Raw genomic sequence first — 22064 nt, 5'->3', positions numbered from 1 at the left:
ATACATATGTATACGCGCACGTGTGTGTGTGTGTGTGTGTGTGTGTGTATACACGTTATAATTGCGAGGTACAATAAAGGCGCCGGTCGGCGAACTTGAAAGAATATTGCCGAATAACAATTTTTATCTTAAACTGAATGACTCGTGGTATGATAATAAGAATTAAAAAAAGAAATAAATAAATAAATAAATAAAAAGAATAAGGAGGAGAATGAAAGAGGAGTAAAAACAAAAGAGTAAGGTTATAATAAAGAAAAAAATCTGCTATGTAATAATATATAAAGAGAGGCGAGAGCGTCTGAGGAGTTTCCTATTCTTTTCTGTACACCTATAATAAACCGTGCTTTCTTGCGGTTTCAGCAATTTTCTTCGTTTCACCGCGGACAATGTGTTTCTGACGGACAAAGCCGCTGCTGCATCCCTCCCGTACCGTCGACCACCAACCAACCGTTCGCTGGTACACCGATATACAACAATAAACGCGGGGGAAAGGGTTGGAAGCTTGCGGATCTATCGCGTATACGCACACTGGGGTGGTCCTTGTTCAGGGTGTTGGTGAATTTTTTCCGCCCTGCCCCTCCCGAATCGTCTATAGATGATTTTTAAAAAAAATTGCCTAATTTTATCACATTTTTATCTCAAAGTTTCTTATGGGAATAACACGGGGAAAACATTTTCCTCACAATCGGTATGTATTTTAATGCAAGGGTAACAATTTTTCGAAAACTCTGTAATCGCGAGGTTTTACCGGACGTTAGTGGTGATGTCTCAGAAAAAAATTCACATCATCGTACCAGCCAATTTAGACGAATTAAACACCCTTGGAATCGAACTTTTTTTAAAATTTTTTTAGAGGAAGTGCAATTTGTCGAAAAAAACATTGGTCGGTGCGACGATGTGAATTTTTTTTTTCAAATGGTACCACTAACGTCCACTAAAACCTCGGAGTTCTAGATATTTTGGAACGTTATTACTCTTACAATAAAATATATACCGAGAAGAAAAGTTTTTCCCATAATTTTTCCATGAGAAACTTTGATCACAAAACGGACTATCTTAGAGTTGACGTAAAAATACGAAAAAAGTTAGGCAATTCTTTTTCAATAATTTGATGTTGATTTAGAGGATGGGGTGGAAAAAATTCGCCAACACCCAAAACAAGGAACATTCGTACTAGGTCGGAAAGGAGTGCAAAACGACTGATTTCACCCTTTGTAAAAATATAAACGAGCAAAACAAAACAGAATATTGAAAAACCAGTATGTAATTCTCAAGTTTCGGATATATCAAAAAAAAAAAAAAAAGCACTGACAAGATATTTGCAGTCTCGCATCTGGACAACAAAAGTCTGAGAGTCGATCTCAGATTCCGAAACTTGGAAAAGCTCCGCACAACTACGGGTACAAGTAATTATGAGGTTGATTCTGTGGGTGCAAACCACCCCATCCCTGATTTTTATTCCCACGATGTTATTTCCGCGTAAGCACGTTGAGTGCGAGCGGTGCTTCCCAGGGAGCTTTTCTTGGTTTCTTTATCGTCGGCGTAGGAGAAACTACAGGCCGAAAAACTACATATAAGATGACGTTGTTTTTACCAAAAGAAGAGAATCCCTGGCTCGAAGGAAACGAATAAAACTTAAAAACATGCATCGTTTTCATCTCGATATAATCGTCAATCCATGAATTGAGTCTAAATAAAAGCTTTACCTTCGAGAAGCTCGAAGCTGTGATGTAAATAATAAACGTCCATTCGTACCTACGCGTCGTATTGTACTGCATGTATCGTTACAAAGGGTGAAACCACCCGTGTTTTTTCTTAAATTATCAACCCCCCTCCCTTCTGATCTAGTAGTCGTCGATAGATATAAAAGATGAATGAGGTTTCCACGTCAACCCGCAATGTTATTACAATAAAAATCTTGTTTTACACTTAAAACTGTAAACAGCTAATTTATTTTCGCTTGTTTGATTTCCTCCTTCCGTTCGCAGAACTTTATTATTTTTTCAGCAACTCCCTAGAGAGTTACGGTATATAATCCATAACGCATAGAAAGAAATCAACGAAAATCATCTACACGTAATATATGATCGTTGCGTCAATGTGTTCGGAATAACCAATCTGTAGATAGGCATAAACCAATACGTAGTTTTATATTATAGGTACTTTTATATCCGTGGCGCGTGATTTGTTGGGTTTATATACCAGCGAGGATATATTATTTCGTCCTGTTTCGATCTAACGGCCGGTTAGCGTTTTTTCACGAGATTGAAGTTAGTAAGGTTACTTTAACGGCGAATGTTTGGGAAAAATCGTTGCTTCGATCCTCAGGATTGTCCAAAATTGAAAAAAAGAAAAACTAGATCTTTGTTTAACGTTACTAACTTCAGCCTTGTCTTCTATCGTCGTCACAGTTTTGTATATTTATATCACACACGCGATACACGTCGCATGTACAAATGTTCACGTGGATGATAATCAAGACGCACTCACCCTTGAGATGATCGGGGGTGTCGGCTGCTCCTGCGCGCATTATGTCGCTGAGGTAATGCTCCAGGGTCCGCATGCTGTCCAAGGGCGAATTTCCGTTCGCCGTCATTCGGTCCTGAAACAAGATTAAACCGTCGTGTTTAATAACGCGTCAGATCGACGGTCACGTCAGCATGAATTACAAGCTTCTTGCAGTAATTGGCTCGAATTTAATAACGGACACAGCAACGGATTATCAGAAGTACGCGATTTTTTAGCTTATGTTACGTTAGGGTGGTCTTCAATATGGTTGTTTCTTTTTTTGCCAATTTTTATAATCCCAGGGACGGATTGATGAAAACAAAATTCAATTTTTGTAGAAAATTGAACGCTCTTAAAACAAACGTTTGATTTGCGTAAAATTGTCGTTCCGTCAAGCGTTATTAGCTACGAAATAAACAACTGTATCATAAAATATACTACATTGTATTTGCCATTACATTGAATTATAAAATTTCAAAGAGCTAAAATATTATATCCCACGTTATTTCCACAAGATACTTCGATCACAAAGTATCGAAGAAAAAAAAAAAGATATATTACAGTTGATATACAGCTCAAATTTTCACGGAATCTTTTTTTTTTCATTAATTTGAAAGCGTTCAAGCCCCTGAGAGCATAAGAATTAAAAAACAACCCTATTAAGTACCACCCTAATGTTACGTAATTTTCTGCGGCAAAATTATCGCTGAGGGATAAAAAAGATAATTCGACGATGCTGATATAACGGACGTTTTTATCAATCTTCTAAGCTTGCGGCGATTTTCGTAATGATGCAAAGCGCAACGTCCGCAAAGACGGGCTTTCATCTCGCTTTTAAAATTTCAGCCCTTGCAACCACGAACTGGAAATTACTGGAAATTACTTCAGGCACTCTTTGAATAGGTAAGAGAATACAACACTGAGAAAAATTTCATTTGTTACAGTAACTAGAAAAATTCAGTTAAACAGGCATCGTTAAAAAAACTGTTTGAATATTGTTCGTATTACGAAAAACTTTTTTGATAATCGAAACGCAAAATCAGTTTCTGAGGTATACCCTACTTTTTTAGTTAAACAAGGCTTTAACGTCAATTTATTCTCGCACAAGCGTTAAATTTTCCCAACAGTTGCAAGAAAATCTAGCAACAGTGATCGTAATGAGAAAGAATGGCAACGGATACCAGAGTTTCCGGTAACAGCTGGAAAACTAATTTTCATTTTCTACCTACAACTATATTTTTCGACTGCGATAAAAGATGAAAATATTTAAGGACCGAGCGGTAACCGTTACTAAAAATTTCTCTCAGTGAAGGACGAAGGACTAAAGAAAATTATGAAACACGTGTAGACGATAATTCTATCTGTAGAGGCGTAGAGAGACTCGCATGCAGCTGAACTGAGTATAAACCGTGCGTAATTCGAGAATCACTCTTCACGTATACATGTGTCGGTAAGGGGGATATCGAGTTGACTGGAGGCATGTGTGACCTACAATTATATTATAGGTAAGGTAACACTGGCTATGCGGTTTCAAGTCGCAAACACTTTTACAGACTAAAATGTGGTACTCTGTACGCTATAATTATAATAAGTATACGTGTCACGGGGATTTTCTCGAATCCATGTCCCTTTACTAATCCATCCCCCGGCTTCTATTTCTGCAAACGAAAAGAAAAAATAATTACAGTGCGATTTCTCGAGAACATCACGAATCAGAAGCACCCTGAGACCGCGTAATTACACGTTGGTAATTGGAAAGGATTACGTGGTAATTTAGAGGGACGAACCGAACAAGATTAACCATAGAATACCTAATGCGTCAAACTTAGATAGTAATTGATATATAGGCAGGATTTATGATGCTGCCACCAAAATTCTACGCTTTGACTCGCTCTCGCATAAATCCTCGATTTACCTGGTCGACAAGACACGCCGTAAAAATTTCATAAAATTTGCATCGAATCTTATACAATGTACGTTGTTATTTACAGAAGTTATGAATTAAAGAATCGCAGTAATGAATAATCGATGATCACTAAATTTATACGGTATCGATTCAACCGCCACGTGTAGCGTAAAGCGCTTTAATCTGTACCTTTGTTCACATATGTATGTACGTATGTATATGTATATATGTATATATATATATATACAAAGATGCACTAGACGGGGAATTAATCCCCCGCATTATTATAAACGTCCGGCGGAGCAGCTCGGCGTAAAATAATTTATTGTCTCTCGTATGCGCTGTGTAAAATGTATGACCCTCGTATGCGATTCTCATAGTTTCCTATTCCGCAATAGACAATGATAATACCTCCGTGCCTCCATTGATCCGACATGCGAGCCGACATCACTCGTTTTTTATTTGTTTTTCATTTTTTTTTTTTTTTTATTTCTCCTGTTTTTTAAACACTTTTATTTTCGTTAATTACTAATTTTTTCCCCTCTCAGTTCGTGTCAGCCGATTTTCGTCCGCGTCGACAATTAGAAATACATACATGATCATATCAAAGTTTACACGGTCTATATCAAGTATTTTATTAACACTATTGACGATAAATGAGTATTGAGGGAAAAAGAAAATTCATATTAAGACAAAACAATCCGAAATAATGAGAAACTGATTTTACTCTATAGTTGAAAATGATGATTGCTATAGTTTTCAACTCAGTGTATTTTGTCCAATTTTTATTAAATTGCAAAACACAAATAATAGTACCTACGAATTAATCATTCCAAATCCATCCAACTTATTATATATACTATGTGTTAAATTAATTAATACACGAATCCACGAATCGGGTCAAATTCGTGTTATAATTTCCCGACCACAAATAGCGTTGGTGCCTCACCGCGGCTAGATCGAAAGGAAACGAAACTAAATAATTCAACAATCGAAATCAAAGGTTGCCCCGCAGCTCGAGATTTCCCCAATGACTTCAAAATTTTTTACACAATTTAATTTTCAACTGCGCAAAAAAAGAAAAATCCGTTAACAGCTCCGTTCTACACACAATACGGAATACAGCAATAAATAAATAAAAAACGTCTCATTTCGGAGAACGTCAATAACGCCGAAATACGCATTACTGTTAGTCAAAATAACTGACACGTGTATTTTATGAGGATCAAGTCAGTAACGTTATCGTAACTTTTTTACTTTTCGTAATAATCGTGATACTCTCGAAATCGCAGGGATGTCTGAAACGCGTTAAATACTTGTTTAATATTTTCAACATTTAAGTAATTTCAGAGTGACTGCAAATTTGAAAAATATTAATCCCCCGCCGCCCCGATGTTTCCTTACCTCAACGTTACCAACTTCAACCTCGTTGTATTTTACTCGGTCGGTAAAGACTCACCGTACAAGCATCGCCTTAAGCACGCACAAAGAGAGACAGAGAGAGAGAAAAAGCACGACACAACGATAATACCATAAGAGTGTGAGTGAGCACCGCACGCATCACGCATACGTATAAAAGGAAACACAGTAGCGGAGAGGAGCAAAAGCTCCCCCTCCCTCCCTCCCTCCCTCCCTCCTCTCTCTCTCTCTCTTGCGGGGGTCGGCGCGGCGCAGGGTGGAAAATCAATATAGGAAAACCAGGAAGCGGCAGCAGCACCACCACCACCACCAGGGCGTCGACAGCGGCCACCCTCGCCCTGGCTCCGTTTGGCTCGAGCTTACCCCGCGCCCTCTTTTCGCCGGCTCCACCTTGAGTTGCTCGTTCGCTCGCTCGTCGATCGTTATTGGCTGTTTCTCGTCAAACAGTTACGCGCTGCCCCGCTGACGTAACGGCCACTCAATCCTCGCAGAAACAGGTACAACCGAATGTTCCGAAATCGAACCGCCTACCTTTACCTTGGAATATTTTTTCGAATTACAAATAAAGTAAAAAAAAAAAAAAGAAACGGAGATGAGATAATAAAAATAATTTGTAACCATAGCTGATCGATACTCGTATGATTAATTTCACGCCTGATTTTCTCGCTCAATATTTATATTTTTTTTTTCAGTCATATAATCGATCTCAGCATATCAATTGACTGTTTCGACAAAATTAATTTATCCTGCACTGAGTGTGAGAGAAATTATTAGTTCCGGTTACCGCTCGGTCCTTAACTATTTTCATTTTTTAACCACGATAGAAAAATATAGTTCTAGATAGAAAATGAAAATTAGTTTTCTAGCCGTTACCGGAAAGTCTTAGCTAGAAAAGTAAAGTAAACCGAACAAACTGATTTTGCATTGCAATTAGCAAAAAAGAATCGACAGTAGCGCAAAATGGTTAGGCGTAGCTCGTTTTTCGTAATTCCAACAATATTCAAACAGTTCTGTTTTACCGAATTTTTCTAGTTACCGTAACAAATGAAATTTTTCTCTGTTCGCGAATATTTAGAAGAAGATATTGATACAAGTTACCGACCAAATCCAAAGGAATAGAAAAGCGTAACAGATTTTTTGATTATTACAAATTGAGAAGCTCATTTTCATTTTTTACTTAAAACTGTACTTTATTTCGTTACGATGAGAAAATGAAAATTTCTCGTGCCGTTTATGTTCATTGCGTGGCTTCCTGTAATTATTACATATCGTATGACATTACACTTTAATTCCTGTCGCATCGCCTGCCTAATGCGTATAATTAGGGCGAACGAAACATTTACGTACGTTGCTTTCATCCCTAATGAAACGTTTCACAAAAGAAATCACTTTCAATTTATTATGCTAATTCGCGTCATTTTTACTACCCCTGAAGTTTTATATTTTATTTATTTACTTTTTTATTCCTTCTTTCCTTTCTCTTCGGACGATATCAGGCCGAGTAAGTGTTTTCCGTGTTCCGTAATTAGGTGATTAGACATTACCGCCGTCTTGCGTTCGTTCATTCGACTCAACATTCGACGGGAAAATATAACGGTAACCTCGTACAAAAGGTGATGAATTTATAATTCGATTGTGCTATAATTATATGAGAAACGTAACAATCGTGACTGCAAATATGGTAATTTAAGGCAACGAGCGTATAAAAACAGTTGTTTACGTGTATTATATACAACCTTTCATTTTAAGTCACTTCGCGAATGATAAAAAGTTCGTCAAAATTCCATCCAACAATGAGTTATGATAAATTTTTTTTACAGCCTCGTTTGGCCGACTGAACAGGTGGGGTTGCAGTTTATATATAATAAAAGCGTTAAATTTTTATTAATATTTCAACAATTAAATTAACCCTCGTTATAGTCTCGAGGATCGTGCAAGCTGAATTAGGGTACATTCACCCCTCGGAGAAGTAGCTTCGCGCAGGTTAAATTCTGAAGTAAAAACCGCAGATCTCCGAGCCTCTTTTCTCATAATTTTTCCGCGAGGGGTTGATGCTTTTTTTGATGTGTAAAAAAATTCTTTCGAAACCACTGGAAAGTGAATTTTCGTAAAATATTCGGTCATCGTCCTTCCCATTTGTATAGATATACGAAGAAATCTCTCTCAATATCTCACGTACATATACATATATAATATGTTGTCAGCAGCACGTGCGAAACATATTTTCTCCATTTCCTTACACAGGGAATGTCAAAGAAAATTTTTATACAAACAGCTCTCGGATCTGTAGGAAAAAATCACCTCACGATCGATCAGGGAGGGAAAAAAATATTTACAAAATGTATAAGCGTGAAAGGTAGACGCAAAGAGCGAAGCCGGCTGTAGAAAAGAAAGGCAAAGAAACCACAGGTGAGTTTTATATACTACTCCGCATGAGGTGTAAAAACGAAAGAAAAAAGAAAACTGCCTTTGCTGATGTTTCGGTAGGTGGACAAATCCTCCGAAATGGCGAGGAGATATTGAAACTTTCCAAGCTTTCGGGTCTTTCTAAGTTTTATGGACGGAGTTTGACGCGCGGAAAAGATCCCACGTTTATATTTTTCTAGCCACTGGGTTATAATCTCACTTCATTCCTTACTCTCGAATCCCTGATCCATCCCAAGTGTTACACTACGAGCTGTATTTTTTTCTGCCACCCCTTGTGATTTTTTCTTCGATAGTTTCCAATTTTTATCTCTGCCCGCAATCCCCGATTCAAAAAACCGTTGTTTCCTTTTCAAATCAGTTGCCGTTAGCGAAACGTTCGATAATATTTGCGTACATTATATTGCAACAATCTAATACGCAAGAAGATATAATTGACGAGATAGGAGCAAAAACAAAAAATAATAAAAATCTGTAACCTATCGCTTTACGAAATATAGCTAAAAACACAAAAATCCCAGTGACTGCAGTCACGTTCAAATCCGAAGATTCCAGCGGCAGATTTTTAACAGGGTAAGGATAACTCTAACCCCCTGCGGCGGTGTTTTTCTGGGATAATTCCAGAAGGCCGGGTCACCGAAGAGGAACGAGAAAACGGGAAGATCTGGATTTCGAAGGGTGCAAGGTGGGGCCCTATAGGAGGAGCGAAGGTGTACCCTGTCCGTACAACACACCTACCTATATAACCAAGGGTTGGCAGGCCACGGCGCAAGGGCGGCGTGCTAAAACGGAGGGGAAAAAGGGGGCGGGGGAGGCGGAAGAGAGGGGGTGGTGGTGGTGGTGGATACGGGCAGCGCATGCGCTTGGGGTTGGAAGTTACTTTCGATTGCGTAACATTACCGATTACTTGCGAAACGGGTAGAAGCTGGGCTTGACCCAGATACACGTGGCCCAGTTCGAGAAAGAGAGTATCGACTTGCTCGGTTTCAAGGGGCCATTTCCACCGAGGGGGATGAAACCGCCCCTACATGCATATAACACAACGTCGAGGACGCTGGGATGTGCAGCTTCGAACTCGGTGCTTATCGTCGAACATCCTCGGCGCTCTGACCGAGGAACCGAAAAGTTATTTCCTCGTGACGATGGGAGAGCGAGATGAGAAACGAACTTTGCAAACTATGGAATTTTCGAAATCTCGACTTCGATATAATTCGTAGCGGTTCGGTGGTCGAGTAATACGTGAAAAAATAAACTCGATTCTCGATTTCAAAATCGATTTTCCTAAAATTGTTTCACACTTGTATTTGTGGTGAGCTTTCAGACGAGACGGATATTAATCAAGAGGTCCGTTATAGTCGTCGCGTTTTCCTTGCTGCGAATTCAAAGGGGTTCGAAATTGTGAAGATAAGCTCAGTTCGAGGTAAAGGATTTACTCAATAACGAGCGTGATCGGCTACCACTCGAGGATTTCTAGGCGTAGATATGACGTACGTGCTGCACTACACTCCGACTGCGTTTCATCTTTGACGAGATGATGGAAGGTATTATATTCATACCGAGGGAATAAATTACGGGTTGAAAATTAAGAGAGGGTGAAAACATCGCCGTTATTCCTGTCTTTCGGTTTATCCTTTGTCTACACGATCCGATTTACGCCGTCGTGATCGTTGCATCTTCCTTGTATTGTAGTTGAAAATGTTTCCGACATTAGTTTTCCCGGACTTTCCACGTATTTTATAATCGATTAGAATTAACTGAATATAATAGCTGTTCGAGATACGGACGAAGTGCGGAGAGACTGGAGAGTATAATCTCAAGGGTTTACCAAACCCACCCTTCAATGCCACTTCCACGTGTATTGATTCGTGACTTTCTTATCGAGTAAGGCTCTAAGAGCTTATATTAACTTTCCAAGAACGCAGGATGAGGGCTTTCACTCCGGTCGCGGTTACGTAGCCGAGTCTTAGGAACACAATTCACAACCGCCTCTTATCCGCGCGAAACTCTCGAGAAGAGCTTTAAAACAAGTACAATATGCACATGATTTTCCTTGTGTAGTAAAAAAATGAATTCCGTAAATTGACCCCGGTAAAAATTTGGTATTTTTCAATACGTGAGCATAAGAGTTTTATTGAAAAACTCACGGTACGTACACGGTTAGAGATAAAAACGTCACAGCAGGTTTACTAAAATTCTTGTGTTCATTTAACCATTTTTTAATGTACTACTAAGTGACGGAAAAAAAAGTACAAGGATCAATTAAAATGTTAGAATTTACAAGAGAAATGTAACGAATAGCTCGAACACCTTTTTTGGTAATCGCAATGCAAAATAAATTTGCGAGGCTTACTCTACTTTTTTATTTAAGCAAGGCTTTAACGTCAATTTATCGTAGCACGAGCATTAAATTTTAGCAACAGTTACAGGAAAATCTAGTAACAGTGATCGTAATGAGAAAGAATAGCAACGGATACTAGAGTTTCCGGTAACAGCTAGAAGACTGATTTTCATTTTCTACCTCGAACTATATTTTTCGATTGTGGTTAAAAAATGAAAATAGTTAAGGACCGGACGGTAACCGGAACAAAAAATTTCTCTCAGTGCGCTTCAAAATTACGTTTAGTAAAATTTTTCCAACACCGTAGCATGACCTATATAACGTATTGCAAGTAAAACAATTCCCCGAGGTTTCCCATGCAACCATATATTAAATATGTAAATAGCCTGATTTGCGGACAATCACGTGTGTCCACGTGCGATCCGGTACGTCGTAATACAATTACCATCCATAGGTATGTACGTACACCGTCCGTCACCATACAACGTACGAAATAACGAATGAGATCAGCAAAGTGCAGCTTGCAGCGGCAGCAACACTGGCAGCTCTATTGATTCGTGACGTCGGTGGTGTGTGTGGAGAGACAGAGAGGCCGTGGGGCGGGTTTCGAGGTGGTGAAGGGATGAGGGAGCATCCTCGCCTCCGGATTTCCACGAGGGCAGACGACGAGCCCCGAGCTTCGTCCTCCCAAATATCCTCGTCATCCCCCGCGCTGGACGAGGAGGTAGGTTGCTGGAAGCCCGAGAGGTTCGAACGGTGCTAACGGGTTGACCCAGTTACGCCACCGGCTGGCAGAACGCCCCGATTCCTGCATCGCGAGAGGAACCTGCATCGGTCCTCTCTCTCTCTCTCTCTCTTTCTCTCTATTTCTTTCACCCCTCCTCATCCCCTTGGCATCGCCGTCCTGCCGCTACTTCCGCGCGTTGCTTCTCCTACTTCCGCCATGCATTGCATGGTTTCGATCGACTTTTCACACCCCGATGCGACGCAGATGTTAATCCCTAGGAAGGTGCAGGATGGATCACCCACATCTAGCAAGGAATCGAGTGTACCTCGCCGATTTTCTTTATTCTCTAAGACATGGTGTGGTACGATAGAAAATATTGGAAACGTATTTTTCTCACAGGCTAATCACACCGTTTGGAGAGGGTGAAAAACACACCGCAAGTTTTTACTACCAGCAAATAAGAGGTGTGCAATTCCTAAGAGTAAGAACGAAAGATCGAAAGATGTGTTCACATCGTCATCGCGAAATTCTGAAAATTTGACTTAATTTGGGGTCGAACTTTTACGGCTGGTTTTTAACCCCTCGAACAGCTCAATTGGCAGACCAAAACAAAAAATACGAGTCTAATATTTCTTTACCTACGACGACGTATCTAGAAGGAAGAAAGTCGATGAGGTACACATCGGGTACTTTCCTTCCACACCGAACTGATTGCACAAATATACCTTCTCCGTCTTTCAGTTTCTTTCTTATTCAGTAAAATTCGACATTGAGGTTTTATTCAGAGGGTGTAATGGACGGAATGGTTCACAGGTCCGTGTAATTGGGTCGCTGTACGGGTCTACAGTTCGAGATATTACGTAAGGAATGCCTGTACTCGAGATTTCATATCATCGGAGGTGGACAGTCGTATCCAAAGACAAGTTCGGAGGGTGGTCAACTCGTCGTTTGTCATACGGAGAGTCTGAACGATGTTTGAATGCAATTCACGTATGTATGATCTTTACAAGACGAACTCGAAATATGTGGCTATTTATGTAGGGAGATGAAATTCCTCGGACTTCTTTCGTCCCCGACTTCGAAGGGCACCCACTTGAATTCTTGACTAAATTTACAAGAGCCGTCATTGACGTTTGTTCGTATTGACTATTCCACATTGTAGTTTCAGGCGATGATTTGTATTAAAGAACTTACGAATCCGGCACGCTAAAAGACGTTGAACAAACTTGAAACAACAATTTGGGCGATTCGCAAGAGAACGCGAAGAGATTTTACTCGCAAACACACTTCCGAATACGTAGGAAGACTTCGTACAAAAGACAAACGAGCTTGTGGAAAGTATAAAACAAAACTAAAAACTTGACGCATTAAACTTATACATTTTCTTTCCAAAATTCCAAAAGTCAGCTCAATTTAGAAGTTGAGGTGAGCGAACTTATCGATTATCGATGTATCTTGCTAACAAGTTGCTCCTCTTTCTGGTCTCTCGTACCTACTCAAGCATGCAAAAAAATGTGAATAGAATGACCCAATTTCGTTTTAACAGGTACGCCGATCGTTTCCGATACCCCTTTTATTCCACCCGCTGTAAGTACCTTGTAAATCAATACACGACCTGTGATACTATCGCGAATTCGTGACAGAACGAATAACAGCCCCGTGGTATAAGAAGGAGGCCACCAATTCCACGCCACGAGTTCGTACCAAAGAATCTATACACATGGTTCAATCGCTGAGCATGCCAAGTAACCTCAATTCGCAGTCCATCGGTAGAAACCACCCGGCCTTTCACAACGTCTTCGATCATGAATGGCCACTGTGTGACTGTACCGAAAATCCATAAACCTCGGAACAAATTCACTCTTCCAACATCGTGATCCCATCGTCGTTATCGGTGCGTGGCAAAGGTGCTTCAAGCGCATTTATCGAGAGTAGATCTATTGGTTTGCCTTGATGCGGATGGTACCGTAAAGGGGTGTAGTACCTGGGTAAGGTACATACCTACACCCTGCACCGATTCGCCGCGCCCGGGCACCCGGCTCCACGCGGCTGACCTACCTTAGCCTGCCACTGCAACAGCGGATAGTCAGGCACTCCTGGCACTCACTGGGTCACGCCACTGCGGCTGTGCCCGGCCGCGAATTTAAACCGAGCTAATCTTAAAATAGCGCGTGAAAATTCCGTGGCGAAGCGAACCAAGGGACGCCGAAACGGCCATTGGCCGTGGGAACTGCAAGAGAGAGATCTGCAGGTGTCGGAGCGGTGGTCTCGACAAGTGGCGATTTCCGAAAGCGTACATGCATAACGTGACAATGAGATCGGCCGGGGATGCAATTGGGACGGTACCTATACTGGATACCGTTCCACGGTCGCGTTCTGCGTACCCACTGACATTTCAGTAGGATGTGGTAATAATAGCTGGGATGAAAACCTCGGTGAAGAAAGGTTGTGACGTGGCGGCAACAAAAGTGGCTGTAACACACATGGTTACTCCACTTCGAGAGTCACGTCCAAGCACCGGGCTTATAATGGAATGCGTCGACGACCGGCAATGCTGAAGGCGCATCTATCGACCTGTGCGCCGGTATGCTCGTTGTACGAATATAGAGAGGAGATGGTTTCGTGGTTCGCGGTACATACGTGTAAGCGCGTCAATGTACAAGGTATACGTACGTACCTGCGTACACCAGAGGACCATGTATAACGTGTTTATACGTAGACACATACGTACCATGGCCTTTAATGCTAGCTGCTCATGCCACGCGATCATCGGCACTCGATGTTCGTGTATAGGTACACGCCACACTGCATAAACGTCCAACGCATACCTCCAACGGTAGGTACAACATACGTTCTACGGTATGTAGGTTCGCGTCTACGTTATTCGTGTTTTACATGTCATAGGTTATACGCGAGCAGAGATTGTCTGACGCAGGCGCAAGACCTCTGCAGAGTTTGGTTTAGCGACGAAGGTGGGGAAGACGCGGCCACAAACGACCACCGGTCGATATCTTACGTTGGTATATACGTACACCTTTCGTCTGTAATACATGCACGCACACAGATCCAGGTGTAAACGAGTGTGAGTAGGAGGTGGCCAAGTCTACAGCTCGTTTCAAGGATCCAGAGATCTCTGTACCGCTGGATGACGTCGAGGAAGACCGGAAGAGAGCCTTTGATGAACCTCGATATGGATACATAACTACGAGTAAGGGGTGCGAATAGGTACTTTATCAACTTTACACCCAGCAGCGGGAAGACGCAAGCGAGCAGAAATTCCTCAGGATTGGGTGGACGAAAATTATATTCATTGTCGTGGACAGGATCCTGTGGTTTAGTCCTCGGAGGATGAGGCACAGAGATTATTACAGGCAGGATCCTTATCGCATTGCATAATGACACGGCTTATACCTCCGCAAATCTGTCCTACATGATGACAAACATTTATAAGTCAAATGCATTTGCGTGTATAACGAGATGCTTAAAGATAAACGCACGCTAAACCAACGCGAAATAAGACCAATTTCCACGGTCCTGAAATCCTGCACCGATCGAGTTGTTCAGAAGTTGAGACTCGATTCTTGGAATTTATGGATCTGAAGATGGTTTAAAGCCGTGTATGATTTTTGTTAACTCGCGTATGAATCTTTCTCATCGGCAATGTTGAACGGTTTGTTTAAACAGTTTGTCACGAGCGGAATTCACATCTGTAAACCATCTGTAATAGACCAGAAACGAGTGTTACTAACAGAGGCTTCCAAGTGTTTCGACCATAAAAATGTGACCACGCAACAACATTGATAAGAAGCTACTTGAGTTTCGTCAAAGAGTTTACGGTATCGGTAAAATCTAATCTTCTCGATGTAGAAAAAATTCCTGCACCGTTCGGTCTCTGCAGTGGAATGTTTTCGTTAACGAAGCTGCAGTCGATGCGCATGCAGGTAAACCGAACCCATCTCGGTACGAATACACGTAGTTGTACAACATGCAACGTATAATCCTCGAGATAATTGAACGAAACCGCGGACCCATTAACCGGCGCAACAATATAACGAGATATCGTTCTAAATTGAATCGTTCATCGTTCGGGTTACACAGCATAGGTTGAAGCGCATGGTGCGAGGACAGACACACCAATGATCAATCGAGTTACAACTAATGCCACTCTTCTTTTTCTTCCGATTGGACTTGTTATTTATATATTTTTCTATCAAGTTACCTTTTCTTCTATCCGACAAAAAAAAAAATTGTGCTTTCTTAGGTTTTCACAGTAGTGTTACCTCTTAATCGTGCAATGGTGGTGGTATTATTTTTTTTTTTCTCCTCACAACGATGTAATTCAATAAATCGATTCTGACTCTCAGTCTCTTCCTCCTTGTCCTTCTCTTTCTCATTCTCGTTCTCTTTCTCTACTCCCGTCATCGGCACGCACTCCGCAATTGCGCTTTGAAAATGCGGAGCAACCCAATACGCGATACCTGCAGACCGATCGTGAGTCACCGGTAGATTATCTGGCAGAGCTGTGTAGTTGTCCGTTCCATTCCCCGTGAGTTTATTTAAGTTCCACAACGTCCATTTCACTCTCGCTGCCGCTTAAATACGACGACTCGATGCACACGCGCCAAGTAATGCACGCGCATTGCCACACGATCTTGGTACTTCCATATTGCCGATGCCTTGTACAATATTACAAACGCACTGCAACGAGCGAACGATCGGTTAACAATCAAAGAGAGCGGTTTCTCTCACGTTTAAGTTGTGTCATTCCGTTCGTGTATCGGTGCTGCGCTTTTTATTTCCTCGACAACATTTTCTTGCCTGGCATTGATCGTCGGTCGTTGTCATTTCGATTTGTCAACAGGTCGTCGCGTCGATTTCTCTCTAAAGCCTGATCGATAGATCGAGGCAAACCACCTCAAGCCACCTTTGAATATACCTTGGCATAATTCGTTCTTTCCTTTTCGTCGTGGTGCAGCTTTTATTCGTCGAGCTTACGCGCGAGCTTTTCGTTATAAAACCCAGGAAACGTACACCGCTAGTCAAGCGTGTTAATAAGGGAATAAAACATGTCTGATAATGAGACGACGACTACAGCAGTACACTTTTATGTGGGTCTTTAAATCCTCGTGCTTTTTATCATCAGTGACTAGCTGCTGTGTAATATACTGCAGGCGTTGATGGGCGTGCAGCGCGGTTACATGAGCGTTCGAATCGTTGGAGACAAGATAAAAAAAGAACAAATGAAAGTAAAAAAAAATAAAATAAAATGTATACCTCGTTGTTATTATACCACTGCGGCACACATGCTCTCTGCGGTATCTCTCGAACGATTGTGTAAGAGGATGCCACACGGAGTTCATTCCGACAAATGCAGTGAATAGTTATACACACTGCACGGACACCGTGAAATTGTACATAATTATTATCAGAGGAATAAATTCTTTTCAAACACTTCGCGGTGATGATTTATTTAATTCAATTAACACTTGTAAGACGGATATACGATAATTCTGATACTTTTCGCAGAGTCGATTCAATTTATAACTCACACATCTTTCAACTGCAGCTGACTTGATTTCATGCAATTGACTTTGTTCTTATGTCCATACCATATTGAAGTTAGTGGCGTTATCGTATCGATTCGTGCTGAGGAAAAACCGTTGTTTCGCGATTTTGAAATACAGAAATTGTCTGAAATTCGTTAAACCGTAATGAAACAAAACACACTGATATTTGGAAATATCAGTTGCTTAATAATCATTCTAAAATTTTGAAAAATAACCATTTTTTCCCAATATGTCGTTACCGCAATACGTTGCAAACTTCAACCTCGTGCATCCATTCACCAAACTTAACCCGTAACGATTCTTGTCCCCATTGATAAGGAATTAATCAATTAAACACCACCTAAAAGTCTGCACAAGCGTTAAACGAACCGTGTGAAATTTCAAAGAAAGTACATACATCTAGCTGTACGTACCATATTTGAAACGAAAGAATAGACACAACGAACTTACGATTACAGCTAATAATTCTAGCCGTATGCAAAACTTGTAATAACGAGCATTTATGTATTCACGATCGCATGGAATAATTGCAACGAGCCGAGTCGTCATTCGCTTTCCATTCGGTATACATAGGTATACGTACGTTTTATACCCATACTAATTTCTACGTAGGTACGTACATTTACACACGTGTCAGCGTTGTATTATAAATATATTGCACAAGTTCGTGCAGCGTCTCTAATGCGGTCATGAATTTTTCTCTTCTTCGTGTTCCTTTTGTTTCTACGGATGATTATTCGTCGCTTCCTCCCTCTCGTGGCTACTGTCGCCATTTTTTTTTCTTCCCCCCCACCCCCCACTCTCTTTAATTAAAAACAGAAAACACGTCCAAGATAGATTGCACGCGTAATGGCACAATGAATTATTTTGCATCTGTTGTGTAGTTGCTTCGATATCACAACCTCCTTCTCCTCCTTCTCAACACGCAAGCCTTATAGCTGCTGCATCGTTCAACGTGCATGAGAATTAACGAAGCGTTGACTAACAAGTTTATTGTTATTATATTTATTGTTATTTTTATTATTATTATCATCATCATTGTACATTCGCCCGTATCTTTGACCCTGGCAAATTTGATCAGAGAAATTGAAACGGGAAAGAGGTCGAGTTCCCCGCATTTCGGGCAGCGTGCGGGAAGAAATAAATGACGTAAAAGTAAAGAAAGAAAGAAAAAAAAAAAAAAACCAGATGTCCCATCCCCTTGATTGTCTGTATACTGTATCCTATATATCGTTGTATGTGTGTGTGTATGTATATATATATATATGCACAGACACAGAGTTGTATACTTGGGTGTAACGAGGCGCCGAACCAACATTTGACGCCCCATTTTCCCCATCTGAATTAGTTATAGGTACGAGTTTCCCCAAAGTAATGGTTTATTACATTGACGACGGCAAGAAGCATTTATGGCATATACAAATGTATACGTATACATAGAATATGTAGCATACGGAGGATAGGTGGGTGGATGATGTATGTATGTATATATATACACATGCATATATATTATATATATATATATATATATATATATATATATATATATATATATATATTGATCGGTCGAGCGAAGCTTCTTGCGTTTCAATTCTTTATCCACAAGCGCATGGCGTTACGAAACCTCGCAAGTTTGTCTATACGTGTGTCTGTGTTTGTGTGTTTGTTTGAGTAAGTGTATGCCTGTCTCTGCCTATGCAGCGTATGGTTAATGCAACAGTGTCGTACTGGCGATAAAACCGAAACGAAGGAGAATAAAAAACGAGAGAGAGAGAGAGAGAGAAAAATACAGTAACGACAATATCGCGCAATGCTCGTGTATGTACAAAGTGTAATAAAAGAAGAGGAAAAAAATTATAGAGAAAAAGAAAGGAATTACGAGAAAAGAAACTTACGAAAAAACGAAGGCAAAAACAAAAGGAGAAACTTTCGAAAATAAGCGATAGGTAGGGTGGACGGGATAGGAAGGAAGGGGACCTTACGATAAACGCTGTTCAACCGTGAAATCGAATTTAACAATAGTAAACGAGAACATGTGGATACGCTGATTGTTACAAAAGCGCGAAGCGGTTTAAAAGATTACGATTTTTCCAACCGGTAATTAAACTCTCGGCAATAACCGCAGCAATGCCGATAAACATGGTCCAGTTTCGTTACGTAGTGTAATACATAATGTTAAACAACAGCAGAGTTTTTCAGGTCATCGTCGCGTCTTGTTTATCCTTGCGGCATCTCGATAAGAATAATTTTATTTCATCGATTAAACGATATCGATTATTATCTGCAGCGATTGGATTTTCTCCGAATCGCGGTATTCGAAAACGATTTTTGAGAAAAACTTGAATCTGTGCAATGTTATGTAATTCAGTGGTAAGCATGAATTTTGAATCTACGTTCTAGATGTGAAATTTTGATTTCTTCCACTTTCTTTCTTTCTTGAGGGTAAAAATAGTTGTTTTTTTTATTTATTTGTTTTTTTCATCGGACAAAGTTTACTTTTTATTTCAACGTTTAATACCGCCGACGAAAAACCTTCGACACCTGATTATCGACGTTAAAAAGAAAAAGAGAGCAAATCAAAGTTTTTAAGTGCTAAGCGAAGATTTCGATTAAAATTATCCGACGTATAAAATCAAAATTTATTCATTTAAACATGAACTCTGAAGAAAATTTTTTCCTTTCCGACCTCTGTAGGTCAGGCAATCAAGGCATGTCAGCATCGAAGAACAAATATGCGAAGGCTATCACCGCGCTTTGCAAAATTCCGCAACCGCATCCCCGATGCGAGCGACGCGCACTTAATGAGCTTAAAGAGAATAAGAAGAAGACACAAGGTGTTCCACCGTCTGGCGGTGGTGCACGCGATTCACCTTGAAAAACAAGCCGGCAGGTCGCCGTGACCGAGAAGCCATCGACTATCAACGTCCATCATGATGATCGCAGACTGTTAACCACTCCAACATGCACGACGTTATCATCGCTAGGTATAAAATAATGCATGTGCGGCTGAAACTAGGCCGGAGTCGAGTGTCGTTGCAGCCTTTCAGGCATGCCTGCCTGCCTACGTATGTAATACGCGTATATACAAGGTGTCCCAAATTGAAAGACGCGTTACGTTTTCAGCCGACCTGACGGTTCGATTGGAAAATGTGTCTTGTGGTTCGGAGGGGGAAACGTCAAGAATTTTTTTGTCACGCGGTCCAGCGTCGTAACTGGATTCGATTTTATTTGTGCAAAATGGTTATTGTTAAGTGAGGTATGGTAGATTATGCAATTTACTCTGGTTAAATAAATAAATTTATACAATGTTATAATTTTTCGAATGAAGTGATATTGCGATGATTAGACTGGGTGGATTTCGTATTGTCATTCCTGAACCAACGACTACGTGTTTTCATTTTTTAACGTAACTTGGAAAATATGACGATACACTCAGAGGTAACGGTATTTTGCATTTTTTTTTTAAATGAATTTTTAGACGCGAAAAATCCTTTCCCGCGAGTGAAGTAATATCAGCAGTTATCGGAAGGTTCTCCAGGCATCTGGTCTGGTATAATCAGTGTAAATAAATCATTGGTCGTTTAACGGCATTGAATCAGCGAGTCGATTCGCAATGGCATATTTCTTTCTCGTTGTTTGACACGTGGCACTTAATTCGTGTAGCATAAATGAGAATCAAGCGATAATTTTTTTTAATTATCACAATTAAACAATTATTTTTCAGACCTCATAAAATGATTTTACCGTAATACGTGTGATTTCGCATACGCAAAGAAATATACGGGATCGTACACCAAACTGTATCATAACCCTGAAATTTCGTTTCCAGAACCAAATTTTGGTCATTACGAAGAAATTTTTGTCTGCGTGTAATGGTTCTGCGGGATAAAATAAAAAATACTATTTTTTAATAGTGCAGCCTTATATGTGAGCGGAAAGTCTAGTTGGGTTACTTTTCTGTTTCTATATTATAGCCTCTGTACTCTTTATTTTTAGAGAATTTGGAGAATTTTATTCCGGGTGCAAGAATACAACGATTCTAAAGGCTTGTATATCGAGATGAAAAAAAAAAATAATTGTAGCACGCGTGAGAAAACAGAGTAATATTGCAATCATCGTAAAACATTGAGTGTATGATACTAAAAACTGTGCAATCACACTAATAATAGTGATTTATATACAACAAATTGTTGTTACTTCAACAATATTCAAACGTTGTTGTAACGATACCGATTTCACCATAATTTCCTAGTTTACAGTCTCGTAACTGTAACCAATCGGGATGTACGATTTTTACTCTCCTCTGCAAGTACGTGAGAATTACAACAGCATCGAGAATTCAATGAGAAATTACGGAGATTTCTATAATATACGTAAAGTAAAAGTATAGTCACGAGCACTGGCGATAATGACAAAAAATAATCGTACAACAGCACGAACCTAGTTTAAGAAAACATCCAACAATTATACCGTTATCAACGAATATATCGTTTCCGCCTGTAAAGAGCGCCACGCCGACATTACGTGACAAGTGTAAAGCTAGCCGCAGAGCATTTTCAGGAAAACGCGAGCTGGAAATGGGACAAGTTTTAATTTTAATTAAACAAAGTGGATATCCCCGTCCGTACAACCGTGAGAGCGAAATTCATGTGTTTGCAGGAAAATGAAAATTTCAAATCCGTATGCACACGCGTGTTAAAAGTCGCAAAAGGATGAATTATAGGTAAAAACATCGATCGAGAAATCTTTCGTCTAATACTGCACCCGTATAAATTCCCTGGCGTGAAAGGTAATCGCAAGATTTCTTCCATTATTTAATCCTTAAAACCCAATTAACAGAGACGCGAATAGGTACAAGTATACATGTATACATATATATATATATGTATATAGGTATGTAATACAATACCTAGATAGGTATAGAGCGTAGTGTAAGATAATAATGGGATAAATTAACGTAGACGCGAGTATGTAGGCCAAGTACGTATGGATTAAGCAGCCTCGGTAATCCTCTGCCTAGATTTCTATACGCCTAGAACCGTTTTATACACTGTGCACCGCACGCGAGGAAAAGTAAACAAATCTTTAGATTATACATCGAGCATATATATATATATATATAGATGGTTGAATTATCTCGGTAAAACCGTAACTCGTTTCATATTATGTACATGT

At 40.2% G+C, this 22064-nt stretch overlaps 1 protein-coding gene across 1 annotated transcript in view; it reads right to left on the bottom strand.

Moving 5' to 3' along the window:
• LOC124307111 (cytoplasmic polyadenylation element-binding protein 2) overlaps nt 1-22064 on the bottom strand; it is a 125810-nt gene that overhangs the window by 97359 nt on the left and 6387 nt on the right. Inside the window, exon 3 of the mRNA XM_046768501.1 lies at nt 2491-2602. Coding sequence (XP_046624457.1) covers nt 2491-2602 — 112 coding nt within the window. The remainder of the gene's footprint in view (nt 1-2490; nt 2603-22064) is intronic.

The sequence above is a fragment of the Neodiprion virginianus genome, chromosome 6 (assembly GCF_021901495.1).
Source record: "Neodiprion virginianus isolate iyNeoVirg1 chromosome 6, iyNeoVirg1.1, whole genome shotgun sequence".
NCBI lineage: Eukaryota > Metazoa > Arthropoda > Insecta > Hymenoptera > Diprionidae > Neodiprion > Neodiprion virginianus.
Note: the sequence above shows the minus strand (reverse complement) of the source record. Positions and strands in the feature narration are given on the sequence as shown.